The sequence below is a fragment of the Cannabis sativa genome, chromosome 1 (assembly GCF_029168945.1).
Source record: "Cannabis sativa cultivar Pink pepper isolate KNU-18-1 chromosome 1, ASM2916894v1, whole genome shotgun sequence".
In the NCBI taxonomy this organism is placed as follows: Eukaryota; Viridiplantae; Streptophyta; class Magnoliopsida; order Rosales; family Cannabaceae; genus Cannabis; species Cannabis sativa.
Genome location: NC_083601.1, coordinates 15,747,582 through 15,764,513, shown reverse-complemented (window position 1 = coordinate 15,764,513; position 16,932 = coordinate 15,747,582). Strand labels below are relative to the sequence as shown.

The window sequence follows — 16,932 nt, the reverse complement described above, 5'->3', positions numbered from 1 at the left end:
CGTACGAGTCGACGATCTGGGAAGGAGGCCGGAATAAATGTTGATTCGACGGGGGTGGTTGGGTCGAGATCGGCTGGTGCAGCTCGAGTGGCTCGGATGAGTTGAGCTGCTCTGAGATTCGCTTGAGAGGGAATCGGAGCCACCTAAATCAGCAGATCTGGGGCTTTGCAATGGTTTCACGCTGTGGAAACGAACAGAGGAGAGGTGTGAACGCTCTGGATGCAATGAAAAAGCCATGTTCATACTGTGCGAGGGGAGAGAGAAAGCAGAGCAGAAGAAGAGTCGGGAAAAGTTGCTAGAACAAAACTTGGAGTGTGAGAGAAGTAATGTAGTGAGAAAGGTAAATACTAAAATGTATCTTTTTGTTTTATAATAATTGGTAATTTGGTAGATGTAATGTCAATTATTTGACAAGTAAATAAAGACCCTCTTCCGCTCGGCTATAAATTAGATTCACAATTAGTGAGTAACTTGACTTTTAGTAATAATATTAGTAATATTAATTGTAGTCTTTGTTGAAGAAAAGGACATGGATGCCATGACATTGTTTCGCTTTCAACGATAATAATATAGCTGAAAAGCCCATCAAGTTTATGATTGGTTATTGTGAATTGATAACCTTGGCCACAATCGTGACGCGTAGAAGGCATGTGATATGACTTAATTACAAGTCGGCACGCGTAAGTCTTGCTAAAAAGTATTTGAGGAAATTAGATTCTATACCTTTTTATATTGTTCTCTTTTATTTTTACTCTCTTTTTTAAAACTTATCATTTTTACTTTTTTTAACACTTTACTGATTTTATCCCTGTCACATCAATATACTGTTCATGTGACTCAAAAAGATATGTTTTAATTAAATATAAAATTAGAGATAGTTTTGGTTAATTGATAAATAAAAGAGGTATTTCTTAATATACCCCAAAGTATTATCGGTGTTTAGTACTTTCTTCGGTGTCATACTGTTATTAGTGTAATCAAGTATCAGATCTTATATAAATTAAGAAAATAATTTGTAGAGAATATCGCTAACCAATCATAGAGTACTACTTATAAAAGGTATAAAAAAATGTTGAGCACTAGTGATACCCAACAACAAATTTCAAATGTATAACTCGGATATTCTTGTTATCTTGGTTGGCTTTTATTGTATTTTTATTTTAATTTTTCTGCAATGACAATTTGTCAGTCATTAGGTCAACTTCCCTTAATGTGCTTTTAAATTTAAGATCACAAACTGTTTCATTTATAACAGTGTTTATGATTTTTGATAGCTTCTAAAGAAGCATCTATTTTGTTTCATGAAAACATTTTTTCCTGGCTATAATTTTTTTTTTTTTTTGATAAGTCCTGGCTATAATTTGATGTCGACAAAATTGAAAGATTAGAAAATATTTAAATGTTGAAATCCCTATTTTAGCCTCTGCTCATTGGACTTGACTTTTCACTTTTCAGAACTATTATATATGTTTTTAGCTTTTTATTTTTTAATATAAATGGATAAGAATTGATTTAAAATAGGCCAAATAAATAAACCATACTTTTCAATTGAAAATAAAAATAGAAATAAATATACATCCTTTGTTTATATTTTCCTTTGTGTGACTCATCCAGTGCTTTATACAATAAGTCAAAAGATTCATTTCAGGTTCTTCAGTCTTAAATTAAAGCTTTAAGAAAATCGCAACAAGTTTCTGATTAAATATTTTAAAGAGAAATTATAGTTGAGTTTTTCTCTCCTTTTATTTCTTTGTTTATACATTGATTGCAATCCACTATGAACTCTTTTGGACTGTTTAAAAAGTATTTTTTTTCACATGCATCCCACAACGTATTTTAGTTTACGAAAATTATATAGGTTGTAGTTTGTGGTTTTCGAAATTTAAAATAACAAGGTTAAGCAAAAAATAAAAAAAAAGAAAAAAAGAAATTCAAAATAACAAAGTTGATAATATAATAATAAATAGGGTAAATACTATTTTAGACCCTGTGTTTTCCAAAAGTTACAGATTAGATCCTATGTTTTGTTAAGTGATAAAATGGACCCTGTATTTTCTAAAATAGTAAAAATAGGACCCTGAGCTTAATTGTTGATAATTTTTTTTTTAATACAACAAACTTGAAGACAATGCTTAATACGAACAGATACAAAAAATGTAAACAGTTTTGTCATATAGCACTTTTAGATTGGATTATAATTAAATTTTATTTTGACAAAAAATCAATTCAGGGTCCTATTTGTACTAATTTAGAAAATACAGGGTCCATTTTATCATTTAACAAAACACAGGGTCCAATTGGTAACTTTTGTAAAACCGAGGGTCCAAAATGGTATTTACCCTAATAAATATATAGACGGCTATTGTGCTTGAGCTCAATTTTTTAAAGTTTAATATAATCACAAATATAAAGTTTAATATATATATATACAAATTTCATATTAATATTCAAACCCAATCTAATATATTTTGTACTCGGATACTCAAAATAATATTCATATTATATTTGCAACACTAAATCTATTGCATCCTTGTTTATTTATTTATTTGAAAACCAAAATAATTTAATTATAAAATATGATATCTTTTTTAAATTTAATCGTTCGTAATGTCACGAGAAAAATGCAGGGGCACTTCAGTAATTCCCCTGCCTCCGAAGTTGTTGGAAATCAGCAATCCCAGTAAAGATTTGCACCAGCTGTCATATCTTTCCGTTAGCATAGGATTCACAAAATATTCCTTTGCCAAAATATCTTGCTACGTGTATGGCCCTGATTGTACAATCTGCTCTTATGTAATGCAGCAATACAGTTATAAATACAAAGAAAATCATCAGCATTTATTCAGCTGATTTCATTCATTTCTCTGTCCATTTTATTATTTCTTTACTTGGTATCAGAGCGGTTTGGCTCCTGCCATGTCGACTCCTCAAGATCAAATATCATCAACAAATCCTGAAAACCAGGATCAACCAGCAGCCACTGGACAGACTCAGACAGCTCCGATGACAGCCTTTGTGCAAGCTGCTCATCCTACTCCGATTGCGAATCCTTTCAGCAACACGTTGAGCCAGCCATTTTCTCTAAAACTCGATCGCAATAACTTCCCTCTTTGGAAGACCATGGTGACTACCATAATCCGAGGACACAGGTTAGAAGGATACCTGAACGGTGCTCGACAAGCTCCACCTCAGTTCCTACCATCCGAAGTTGCAGCAGATGGAACCCCAGGACCTGACTTCAATGTGAATCCAGAATATGAAAACTGGCTTGTCTATGACCAGTTGCTAATGGGGTGGTTGTATGGATCAATGACAGAAGGAATAGCTGCAGAAGTAATGGGTTGTCAATCGGCTGTAGCACTATGGAGTGCACTTGAAGAACTCTATGGCGCCTATTCTCGTGCAAACATGGATGACATTCGCACCAAGATACAGACCACACGGAAAGGAACTCAGTCAATGGCAGACTACTTGAAACAAAAGCGCATGTGGGCCGACTCACTCGCTTTAGCAGGTGACCCCTATCCCGAAAAACATTTGGTTTCTAATGTCTTGTCTGGTCTTGATGCAGAATACTTGTCGATTGTTGTGTTGATTGAAGCACGTGAACATACCACATGGCAACAGTTGCAAAATATGCTCCTAAGTTTTGATGGGAGATTGGAGAGACTAAATGCTGTCAATACCAACAGCAGGTTGCTAAACAATCCATCAGCAAACTATGCTCAAAAGCCCTCTGGATCCAACAACCAACAACCATCTGGGATGCCACGCAGAGGGTATTCTCAGCAACACAACAATAGAGGAAATCACAACAACACAGGGAACACAAGAGGAGGAAGTTTCAGAGGTGGTAGAGGTCGTGGAGGTAGAGGAAATGGCTCTAAACCCACTTGTCAAGTGTGTGGGAAATATGGACATTCGGCTGCTATCTGTTATAACAGATATGATGAGAGTTTCATGGGCCAGCAACCTAACAATGAAGCTAACCACGACAAGCAACTTTCAGCCCTTGTTGCTGCACCTGAAGTGATCAATGATGACAGCTGGTATGCTGACAGTGGTGCCAGCAACCACTTAACTTCAGATCCAGAAAAGATTCAGAACAAGTCCGAATATGGGGGTAAGGAACAAATCACAATCGGTGATGGCAGTAAGCTTCCTATATTACATGTTGGTACTGATTTTCTTAGATCTAAAAACAGTCCTCTAGTGTTACATAATATGCTTCATGTGCCTTCTATTTCAAAAAACCTTATTAGTGTCTCTAAACTAACATCTGATAACAATGTCTCAATGGAATTCTTCTCTGATATTTGTGTTGTGAAGGAACAGCCAACCGGGAGAGTGGTTCTGCAAGGAACACTTAAGGATGGTCTTTACCAACTACATCCATCAAGATCATCCCACTCATCAAAGTCTCAGTCGCATCCTTTAGCTTTTGTATCAAGTACACCTACTACTAGTCATGTTTTTCCAAATTCCCTAAAAGATATTTGGCATAGGAAATTAGGACATCCTTCAAATGTTGTTCTGAATCAAGTTTTAAAGTTGTCAAATGTAAAAGTTCCTTTAAATGAAAATCAAAGTTTCTGTGATGCTTGTCAATATGGTAAGTCTCATGCACTTCCTTTTCCTAATTCATCATCTAGAGCCACCAAAGTTTTAGAACTTATACATACGGATTTATGGGGGCCAGCCCCCATAACATCTCATACAAATTTCAAATATTACATTCACTTCCTTGATGACTTTAGTAGGTATACTTGGCTATATCCTTTGAAAACAAATCGGATGCACTAGAAGCTTTCATTCATTTTAAAAACATGGCAGAAAATCAGTTCGAAACCAAAATTAAAAAGCTTCGAACCGATTGGGGAGGCGAGTTCCAAGCCTTTTCCAACCTGGTTCTTGACAGTGGCATAATATTCGACCATTCTTGCCCTCATACATCTGAACAAAATGGTCGAGCGGAAAGAAAGCATCGCCATATTGTTGAGATGGGGCTTACACTCATGGCACAAGCGGCAGTACCCCTAAAGTATTGGTCTGATGCCTTTAGTACTGCAGTGTACCTAATCAATAGGTTACCTACTGCAGTTTTACAAAATCAGTCACCCTATGCTACACTCTTTTCAAAACAACCTGATTACAAATTTTTAAAGACCTTTGGTGTTGCATGTTTCCCATGTCTTAGGTCCTATCACACACATAAGTTCCAATTTCACTCTATTAAATGTGTGAATTTGGGCTATAGTGAGAGTCACAAAGGCTACAAATGCCTTAGTCCTCATGGTCGAATCTACATATCACGACATGTTGTCTTTAATGAACATGAATTTCCTTTTAAACCAGGTTTTCTCAACAATTATGCCACTGAACAACATGTTGTTGTTCCCATGCCTCATTCATGGTTCCAACTGCCTTTCTCTGCAGCCAACGCTTCATCCTCAAGCCACACTTCAGCTGATGCTGATCCTGCAGAACCACTACCCCAAGCTGCCTCAGACACGGATCAGGTTCCTTCTTCTCCCTCTCATTCTGACTCACCTATTTCTGTATCACCTCACCATTTTTCCCCTGCAGCTTCTTCCTCTTCTCCACAAAACTCTGCTACAGTCGGGCCTACCTCTTCTACTTCCCCAACACCTACTGCTGCCCCTACCCGACCCCCTACTGCTCCTTCTCACCCTATGATCACTCGAGGAAAGGCAGGCATTTTCAAGCCTCGCGTTTTCCTTGGCCGAGCCACATTCTCTCTTGATCACCATGAGCCTCTTTCGGTTCAGGATGCACTCAACCATGAGGGGTGGAATGCTGCTATGGGAGTCGAAATTGTCGCTCTCAAACGCAACAAAACATGGTATTTAGTGCCTCCTTCACCTCACTATAATGTTGTTGGCAATAAGTGGGTTTACAAGGTCAAGTATAATGCTGATAACTCTTTCCAACGCTACAAAGCTAGGTTGGTTGCAAAAGGCTTCCACCAAAGGCCTGGAATTGACTTTGGGGAAACCTTTAGCCCAGTGATCAAAGCATCTACTGTTCGGGTAGTTTTGACCATAGCTGTATCCAAGAATTGGGACATTCGACAACTTGACATAAATAATGCGTTTCTTAATGGAAACTTGGAAGAAGATGTGTATATGGTCCAACCACAGGGATTCGAAGACCCCGAGAAGCCACACTATGTGTGTAAGTTGCAAAAATCCATTTACGGACTTAAACAAGCCCCAAGGGCCTGGTATGAGCAACTTAAAATGACACTACAGAAATGGAAATTTGAGAATTCAAAGGCTGACTCCTCTTTGTTTATGTTCAAACATCCTAACTATGTTATCATGGTGCTAATTTATGTTGATGATATAATAGTTACAGGCAGCAGCTCCAAGCACCTTGATCAGTTCATCACTCAATTAAACAAGTCGTTTTCTCTGAAGGACCTTGGACCTCTGCACTATTTTCTCGGTATCGAAGTCTTTAGAGATGCTACTGGTCTTTATTTGTCACAAAGAAAGTATATTGCTGAACTCCTCCAAAGAACTGATATGTCAAATGTAAAACCAAGTCCAACTCCCATGGTGGCTAACAAACCACTGTCTATACATGATGGAGAACCTATGACAGATCCCTCACGATATAGAAGTGTCATAGGTGCTCTTCAATATCTCAGCCACACACGACCGGACATCTCGTTTGCTGTCAACAAACTCAGTCAATTTCTCAAATGTCCCACTGGTGTTCACTGGAATGCAACAAAACGTGTCCTAAGGTACTTGAAAGGAACTATCCACCATGGACTTCATATAGCACCAAGTGACAGATTGAGTTTAACTGGCTTCTCGGATGCTGATTGGGCTTGTTGTCCCGACGATAGACGGTCAATAGCAGGATACTGTGTCTTCTTTGGTGACTCCTTGATCTCTTGGTCATCGAAGAAGCAAACGGTTGTCGCACGCTCCAGCACAGAATCGGAGTACAGAGCATTGGCACACCTAGCTGCTGAATTGAGTTGGATCCAAGAATTGTTGAAGGAAATGAAACTGAAGCTGCCTGCTGCACCCGTAATCTGGTGTGATAACATGAGTGCCAATGCACTGGCTGCTAACCCCGTATATCATGCCCGAACAAAGCACATCGAACTTGATGTTCACTTTGTTCGTGATAAAGTGCTGAAGAAAGACTTGGAGATTCGGTATGTTCCATCAAGTGATCAGATTGCTGATTGTCTAACAAAAGGGCTCTCACACTCACGCTTTCAGTATCTCGTGGACAAGCTAAACGTGACTGCATCTCCCTTTAGCTTGAGGGGTGGTGTCACGAGAAAAATGCAGAGGCACTTCAGTAATTCCCCTGCCTCCGAAGTTGTTGGAAATCAGCAATCCCAGTAAAGATTTGCACCAGCTGTCATATCTTTCCGTTAGCATAGGATTCACAAAATATTCCTTTGCCAAAATATCTTGCTACGTGTATGGCCCTGATTGTACAATCTGCTCTTATGTAATGCAGCAATACAGTTATAAATACAAAGAAAATCATCAGCATTTATTCAGCTGATTTCATTCATTTCTCTGTCCATTTTATTATTTCTTTACTCGTAACTTTCCAGGTTGACTCAATCATGAACGCAAGTGGGAATGTATTCTTTTATTTTCCTTAATTTATGATGAATTCGGAATATTGCCATCTCAGTTTGTTTGTCTGTGCTTTTTTTTTTTTTATACATATATATTTTTTGAATAACATATATTTTATTTTTTAAGTTATTGATCTTTGTGTATATTTATTAAAATATCTAATATGAACACCATTTTAATCCTTTTGTCAAAAAAAAAAAAACAGAAACTTTGTACATTTTGCAATGGTAGAGCAAATTTATATACTATTACTGTAGAGAAATAGGAAAGAAAAATAAAAATATCATCTACCAAATCATAAAATTGAGTGAATATTTAGTAAATGATATAAAATTAATGGCATTTGCAACAATAATAATGGAATCGGTTTCAATAAAGTTGCTGTCTTGAGTAATTACCCAATAGAGGCTGTGCCATAGAGCCACTGTTTCCATTTCCGAGGAAGCATAGCAACCTTTGATTGGCTTAAAAAAAGCTGCTACAACATTACCAAATTAGTCACGAACTATGGCTCATATTCCAATAATGAAACTGTTATCCAAGGCAGCATCAATATTCATTTTTAAAGCTCCTCCATTAGGGAGAATCCACTTGACAGTGGAGCTTCTAACAACAGGAGTCTGGTATGATCGATCAGGCCCTTGGACTGTTGTTCCTTTGCTAATATTTGTCAATTGAGGAACTTGACGAAATTGTGCAATGTATTTGTGAGCAAAGGTGCAAATGAGGGGAGCAGGTTTGGGTTGTGATCCATGCATGGACTTCTTTGTTGCATTCAAACCATATGTACCACATTAAACAAATAATTTTTGCTAGATCCTCATTTGCAAAAGTATAAAGCAACATAATGAACAATCAACAGAGGTAAGAACTTTCCTGTGAGTTAAGTTCACCCATGTTGAGATTGCATTTTGAATTACTCTCCAAAAAAAATTATGACTTTTTGTGGTAAGTGTAAATACCAAAATCTATTTTACCATTGACATTCGGAATGAGAGGAAGAAGTACGTATTATCTAAGTACTTTCAGCCACATGATATACTGATTGTATAGTATAAGTTTCGGAATCGGTATAATTCCATAAAAGGACACCATCTCTCGGAGTTGGGCTCAAAGAAATAGCAAGTATTACCAAAATGTTGTTGCAAAGTATTCAGATCTTATTTTCAGTCATGTGTGATGTAATGTGACACTGTAAAATCTGGATCTCCACAATAAGCAAAAGATGTAAAGAAAGGGGGAATTCGATTCTCATATTTAAGTTATAATTATTTATTTTTTTTACATATTTTTTAGATGAGAAGTTCATACTTTAAACAAATTTTTGTTTTTTAATTAGAAAGGTAAATTTTTCTTTTTAAAATAAGGGTAAACAACGGCATAAGTACCCAAAGTTTTAAGTTTGTAAGAGGCATAAACTTAATATTTATTTTTAGCGGCATAAATACCCAATGTTTGTAAAACTGTAATTTTTCTCTATTTTTGTTAGTACAAACTCCGTTTTGAATTTATTAAAGGAACATTTAGAAGTAATTGATACTACATGTTTCTATATAGACCCAATGATCAAGAATCTTGACCTTATAAGTGGTCTGTTTAAAAAAATAATAGAGCTTGTACTGACGAAATCAGAGAAAAATTACAATTTTACAAATATTGGGTACTTATGCCGCTAAAAATAAACATTGGGATTATACCACTTACAAATTTAAAACTTTAGGTACGTATGCCACTATTTATCCTTAAAATAATACTGTTTAATTGTTCAACATTTATATAAGATATTCTCTTTCATAAATACTTTTGATCTCAACCCGTCTCTAGACCTCGGACGCCGACCCTAGTCCGGACCTCGACTCTGGCTTTGACTTCAACTTCCACCAGGACTTGGACTCCAACCTAGGCCCCCAGACCTTGGACCCTAAACCCCAACCCAAACTTGGAACCCAACCATCGGACTTGAACTTGGACCCAAACCTCTGAACTTGGACACAAACCCTTGAACTTGGATCCCAATTCCAACCTCGACCCTAACCCTTGACCCTTAGAGCATGTCCCCAACCTCTGGCCCACACGCAGATCCCGGACCTATTAATTAATTTCCCATAAGATATATATATTTATACATATAGAGTTTATTTGGTACGTCGTATTGTATTGTGTTAGATTGTATTGTATTGATATTGTTTATACAATACTATATTTGATATTGACTTGTATTAATAGATTGTGTAAAGTTATAATATATTTTCAATAAACTCGACCTCAACACTAATTATTGGTCCAGGTCTAGGTCTCAATCCGGGTCTGCATACGGGTCCGGGTTCGGGTCCCTAGTCCCGAGCCCAAGTCCCGAGTTTTGATCTTGGATCTGGGTCTTAGGTCTGATCCTAGTGTCCGGGTCCGAGTCCTGGGATCGAGTTTAGGTTTAGGTACTGGTCCGGGTCAAAGATTGAGATTGACCCTGAATTCTTTATAAATATTATAATATAAGATAATACGGATTATTTGTTATGCATTAAAAAATACAACTTACATAGTATTAAAAATTTTAGTTATAATAATTAATACCGTACATTGTTTTATATAAATATAGGGTTATTTATTTTATTATTTAATACAATAAAATAATATATTGCTATATATATTGATACAGGTCATAACATAGATTTTAAGTTTTTATTTTCGGAAATAGATATATTAATTTAACTGTAGAAAAATAATAATAAGACAATCTGACTTTTTTTTAGAAAGTTCCATTGAAAAATAAAATATTTATGTATAAATACAGGAAAGAAGGGTAAATTAGTCAAACAAAGAAATTATTTAAATGGATATAAATTATAAAATAAATGGTTTGCTTAACCATAACGAAGAAGTCTTGGGTTTACCACCCCGAAATCGAATTGAATTTTCCGCGAAAGTCCAACTGTCCAAACTCCCAACTATTTTGTTTTCCCCCAAATCCTTCTTTCACGTTCTGAATCCCATATATCATATTCAGGGTTCAATTACACACATATTATTTATTTATTTTTTTCATTTTTTTTAATCAGGGGTGAAAATCAGAGTTTCTGTGAATTTTTCTTTCTGGAAGGGATCTGAACAAGTTTTTGATATGAGTATGCTTCACAGGAGCTTCAAGCCGGCGAAATGGTAAGTATATATCTTTTCTAATGTATTAGGGATGAATTTGGGGTTGTATTTATGATCATAATGGGAATTGGATTCCAGAGTTTTGATATTGAGTTTTTACTATGTAGCAAAACGGCGTTGAAGCTCTCCGTTTCTCGCATAAAGCTCTTGAATAATAAGAGAGAAAATCAGGTGAAGCAGATGAAGAGGGAATTGGCCCAATTGCTCGAGTCGGGCCAGGTTCCTACCGCTCGGATTCGGGTATATCTCTCATCTTTGGCCATAGTATTATTTAATGGATCCCTGATCGATTTAAGTTTATTTATTTATTTTGTTTTTCTTGGTTCTGGTGGATTTGTATTGGAATTAATATTATCATGATTTATAAATGGTTTAAAATTGTAAGTTCAATTTGGCACAGCAGAGAGTGACCTTAGTAGTACATTCAAGATGTCTATAATAGAAAGATGGTCACAGTAGTATGGTTATTATAAGAAATGAGTTCCTTTTAAGGCGTATGAGGATGTTCGAGTTAGGCTAGAATGAAAGATTACTTCTTTATATGAGAAAGAGAGAGTTATAAAGTGGGTTGGTGATTGGAAATAAAAAAGAACAGTAATTTTCTTTTTCTTCATTGTGAAAGGGTTTTTACTTTCTCATTGGTACGAGGATTTTACATTTTGTAGAGTAGCATAGTTTATTTGTGCTCTTATGTAATGAGGCTAATTGGCCGTGGATAAACTTTAGCAATATTTTTCTGTTTTTTCTTTTTGATACCTGCTTTAACTTGAAAAAAGTTGAGATTAATGGGGATAACTTAATTTTGTATGGTCTTTTAAGCTTTAGGAAATTTTTTATGTTTCAGGTTGAACATGTGATCAGAGAAGAGAAAACATTGACAGCTTATAATTTTATTGAAGTATACTGTGAGCTTATTGCAGCACGCTTGCCAATCATCGAGTCACAAAAGTATGTACATATTTTAAATCTTATATAATCTTCATTGCTTATGGATTTTATAACATGTGGATAGTTAGTTTAGTTTGTCGCTGGACTTGTTTTTTTTGCTAATTTTATATGCCAATAACATTGTGCTTATTTTTTCTTGGTCTGTCTTTAGAAACTGTCCCATTGACTTGAAGGAAGCAATTACAAGTGTAATATTTGCAGCTCCAAGATGTGCAGACATACAAGAACTCGCAGATATTCGGAAACATTTTACAGCAAAATATGGCAAAGAGTTTGTCTCTGCAGCTATTGACTTGCGACCAGATTGTGGTGTGAATCGTGTGGTCAGTACATTTACGTGCAAATTTCCATGATATTTATAATTTGCAAAATGAAAGTGACCCATTTACAGAAAACAGGTGACTCAGCAAAAATTAGCATAGTGTGATTGATTATTTTCATGTCTTCTGTGAAACAGTTAGTGGAGAAACTATCTGCCAAGACACCTGATGGTCCAACCAAGCTCAAAGTTTTGAATGCCATCGCAGAGGAACATAATGTCAAATGGAATCCTGACTCATTTGGAGGGCATGATTCTAATCCCCCACAGGACTTATTGGTAAGATTAATTAACATGGTACTTTTTGTCCCTGACTAGTTCTTCAATTGCTGATGGATGACATAGCATCAGGATGTACAATACTCCTCATTTAACCTCATTACTACTTCTTGATAAAAACAATTTTAATTGAGCAGAATGTACCAAATAATTACGAGATGATGAGTAAAGTTCACACTGAAGCTTCTCCTGGCCCAGTTCGCATCCAAGATGACAAAGAACCACCAAATGTCCAAGTGCCACATACGTACAATCAGAGGCATGATGCATATGTAAACTTCAATGAGCAGAGTGTGAGACCGACATCTGGTTATCAAAGAAGTTCTTCTACAGATGTTGCACCCAGCAAGGCAACGACATCTAATACTTTCCATGCAGAAGTGAGATCATCAGGTATGAAAACTATTTATTTGTGGATTATGACTTTTGCTTACTCATGTTAGGGCTTACCTGGTGATGCTTCTCAAATTTAAAAAATTTCTTAGCTTGTTTCTTACATAATTGATTGGATATTTGGGCTGCTTTATCTTGCAGGCCATGCGACGGAACAGATGGAATATAAACAATCTGTGTCTGGAAATGAGAATGCTCATTCCATGGGTAGACAGAACTGGAATATGCAATTTAAGGATGCCACTTCTGCAGCACAGGCTGCTGCTGAGTCGGCAGAACTAGCAAGCATGGCTGCCAGAGCAGCTGCAGAACTTTCTAGGCAGTATTCCTCAGAATTACATAAGTCATCTCAGGGTTCCATTCAACAAGATGAAGAACCCCAAGTCTATGCGGACCCAAAGTTGCAAAGTCACCATATTGCCAAACAAGCAGAAAACAATGCTTTTCACAGAAGGAATTCTGGACACCACGAGAAGCATATCATTGACAAAGAACGAGAGCAGCTTTATGGGACAGCTGAAAGGTTTCATAGAGACAGTTATAAGAACAGTGATAGATGTAACAATGCAGCTTCCTTTAAGTCCAGTACTGCTTCAAGTGATGATTCTACAGTAGTGAATAGTCTCCGAACTGGGGACAGATATTCCCAAAGAAAGTCACCTGAATCTGATAAGAGCGATTTATTAGATGAAGTGAGTAAGAGGAAACATAAAGATCATTGTGAAATTGAGCCATCTTCTGAGGAAATTGCTTTATTTGATCAAAATGCAACTAGAAAGTATTCTAAGGGTGCTCCGTCTCATTCTTATTCGAGCTCTTCAGGTGATGATAAAGAGGATGTTCTAAGAAAGAATGAGAATGTTGCTTATTTTGAGGATGTGGAGGCTGAAAAAAAATCTAGTCGGGCTTCGTCCAGATCTCATTCAAGCACCTTTGGTGATATTCATGAAGACATATTCAAAAGAAATAGTCCCAGTGAAAATCCTTCTCTTCACAATGACGGAAGTATATATAGAAACACTTCAGAAATAAATATTAATGACAATACTTTAATGTTTGATGACTATAGTTCTGATGAGGATAACAATAAAGTTGATCTGGGTGATTATAAGGGACAAGAAACAAGCTCATATTTTTCATCCCCGATTAGAAAACCATCTGCAAATCTTTTTGCTGATTCAACTGTTTGGTCCCCTAGACATGCAGATGAGGAACTTAGAAAGTCTGCTGTACAGTCACATCCCGCGGAGTTTTCTGAAAGTTTGAAAGATTCTAGTGTTGCACCACAACAAGATGTATTGCCACCTGCAGCTTTTGATGATTATGATAGCCAAGGATCTGACTGTGAAGAAGATTTGGGAAAGTCTAAGTTGCTTGGAGGTGCAGATTTTGATAACTTTCCTTCTGAAATGAATTTGAACTCTAAAAGTTCTGAGCCATTCCAAAGTGAAGATCATAGTTTAGGATCATCTTCTTCTGAGGCTGGAGGATCTAGAAGAAATTCATGGCTGCCATCCACGTCAGTTGATCAACGTCCCAAGGAAGTTCAATCTGATAGAAGCCAAGGACATGAATCTAGTTCTGTATCTGAAATTAAATTTAATTATGCAGAGCTCTCTCCTAGGCTTATGAATTCTCGATTGGATTCAACGGCTAAGGACACACTAGAATCGTTTGATACTACAAAAGACACTGAGCATACAGAAGAATATACTTTTGAAAGTAGTACTCAGGAGTTGAGTTTTGGGGCACTGAAAGGTGGTTTGCGGAATAAGAGTAATAGGCGTCCACTGCATATGAGGAAATCATCAGAAAACTCCTTGTCTGTTGAACAAGCTAGCAAGGGTAGTTTTTCCAGGATTGAGGAATCTTCCTCTTCTCCAACAGTTAGGACTTCAGTTGGTTTTGGTGCTGACAAGCAAGACCCACATCGTGAGGAAAGAGACACAAACCTAAGCAAAAAAGGGGATGTGAGGAACTTTACAAAACACACAGACTCCATTGATAATCACTTGGACGAGGAATTTCAACCAGTGACTAGTAGCAGTAAACAGCCGTACACTCAGAAATTGGGTATTGAACTAAACAAAAAATTAAATTTAAGGGGTTCACACAATTATTTTGATTCAGATAATAGTGATTCCGAGGAGGATCTTCCTAAATTGACTCCCACCAGAAATGCATACCCAGGCTTTGGAGTTTCTCGAAGGACAAAGGCTTCTCCTGATTCTGGTAGAACATTCTCAAAGAGTAACGTTTTATCTGGGGAATCTACTACTCCCAATTATAGAGCTGAAGCAAAGACTAATGTATTCCCTGGAGAATCTACAACTCCCAAGTATAGAGCTGAAGCAAAGACCAATTTATTCTCTCGGGAATCTACAACTTCCAAGTTTGGAGCTGAAGCAAAAACTAATGTATACTCTGGGGAATCTATAACTCCCAAGTATAGAGCTGAGGCAAAGACTGATGTGTTCTCTGGGGAATCTATAACTCCAATGTACAGAGCTGAGACAGTGACTGATATATTCTCTGGGGAATCTATAATTCCCAAGTACAGTTCTGAAAGCAAATCATCCTCAAGTAGTTTCCAGGCCAGTGAAGTATTGCCTAAGCCTTTGCCCGAGACCAAAATGTCAGATTACTCAGTGGAGCAGCATACGCCTAAAGCTGTACTAGAATCCAGGAGCTCATCACGCACCGAAAGTCCAAAGTCAACCCCGAGAAAACAGGCATCCAATCCTCTCAATGCATCAGTGGAGCAGGATAGTCCTAAACCAATACCAGAGTCCAGAAGGTCTTCACGCCTGTCATCTACAAGTGAACAAACATCAAATTCTCATCGGTTATCATTGCAGCGGGATAGTCCTAGGCCAATATCTGAATCAAGATCTCCATCTACAGACAGTTCAAAGCCATCCAGGAGGGAAAGACCATCTAAATCACTTGATAAGAATAAGAAATCTGGGGCTACTGAAGCTTCGAAGCCCTCTGTAACGAGGGAGACTTCATCGAATGACAATACAGGTCATGTGCATCCTAAGCTTCCTGACTCTGATGCTTTTACTGCTTTCTTCCAGTCTCTCAAACAGACTCGGGATTAAAACAGTTACATTGTTACATACTATACTCTATAGATTGCGTTTGTACAAGTATGATACTTTTTGGTGCTTTGATATTGTATATGACTTTTACTACAACAATTTTTGATCTTTAGATTGGAGAGCACCCTGATGTTCATATAGGATGTGTATTATTTTACTCCCTTACAAATTGATCGATACATAGCTTCATTATTTTGTTCTATATCATCACTTTATTTTGGTTAAATAAAAGGAAACATTCTTTTACTATATAGCATTTTTTAGTGTATAATTGTCTTCTCAATACAGCCTGAAACATTTTCTTATTTACGCCAAAAAAATACGATTTTATATTTATCTATAATACTTATTTTGAATTTTAAAAAATCATTATTATTTATTAATAGCATTTCGATCAACTAATGTTTTTTTTTTTCTGTTTACTTTTCTAATTCATTTATCAAAAATTGATTGATAGCTTAAAGTTTTATAACCATAAAAACTGTAATTCTAAACTCTAAAATCATAATACTAAACATTGATATTCAGCGCATTATCTGAACTAATAAATTATTCGTATTAGACTATTAGTAGCTACTAAATTATAAATGCATACAAATTCCATTATTGTGTTTTATCTTTTCTAGTGAAGAATACTCAAGAGTCGTGATTAGAAAAACAATGAAAAATATAGTTAAGACACCAGTGTCAAATCTATATATAAATATAAAAGAAAACCTAAAGGAGTTTAAGTGATATTTTAGATTTTTTTTATTGTATTTTTTAAATTTTGTGATTTTCATATTTTGTTTAGAAACAAACTACTACAAATATAAATTTAAAGTCCCACATAGTTTTAAAACACCTAAGGTGTTATCTATGTAAGTTATAAATGTATTTCTAATTGTATTTTTGAAAATTTATTACTTTAGATCAAACAATGATACAATACACCATCAAACAAAATTTAGAAAGAATTATTAATTATATAATTTTAGTTAGTTAAATTAAAAATGTAACACGTGAAAAAACGTACATATAAAATAAATATACATACCAGTTTCCTTCCAAAATAGTCGCAAGCGAGCCCGTAAATTAGTACTCTAGCTCCACCAAT

The 16,932-nt window shown here is 36.2% G+C and overlaps 1 protein-coding gene across 2 annotated transcripts; it reads left to right on the top strand.

The window, feature by feature from the left end:
- Positions 1–10,447: 10,447 nt before the first annotated feature.
- On the top strand, positions 10,448–16,085 carry LOC115705181 (uncharacterized). 2 transcript variants are annotated; one of them, XM_061104684.1, is made up of 8 exons: positions 10,501–10,793; positions 10,901–11,033; positions 11,638–11,741; positions 11,893–12,064; positions 12,199–12,339; positions 12,477–12,732; positions 12,874–14,684; positions 14,730–16,085. In XM_061104684.1, exons 1-8 carry the CDS (start codon positions 10,756–10,758, stop codon positions 15,834–15,836), a joined length of 3,762 nt encoding a protein of 1,253 aa, XP_060960667.1. In that variant the 5' UTR covers positions 10,501–10,755; the 3' UTR covers positions 15,837–16,085. The 2 variants fall into 2 exon arrangements, with proteins under 2 accessions (XP_030488291.1, XP_060960667.1); XM_030632431.2 differs by having other exon boundaries at positions 10,448–10,793; positions 12,874–16,085.
- The last annotated feature ends 847 nt before the right edge of the window (positions 16,086–16,932 follow it).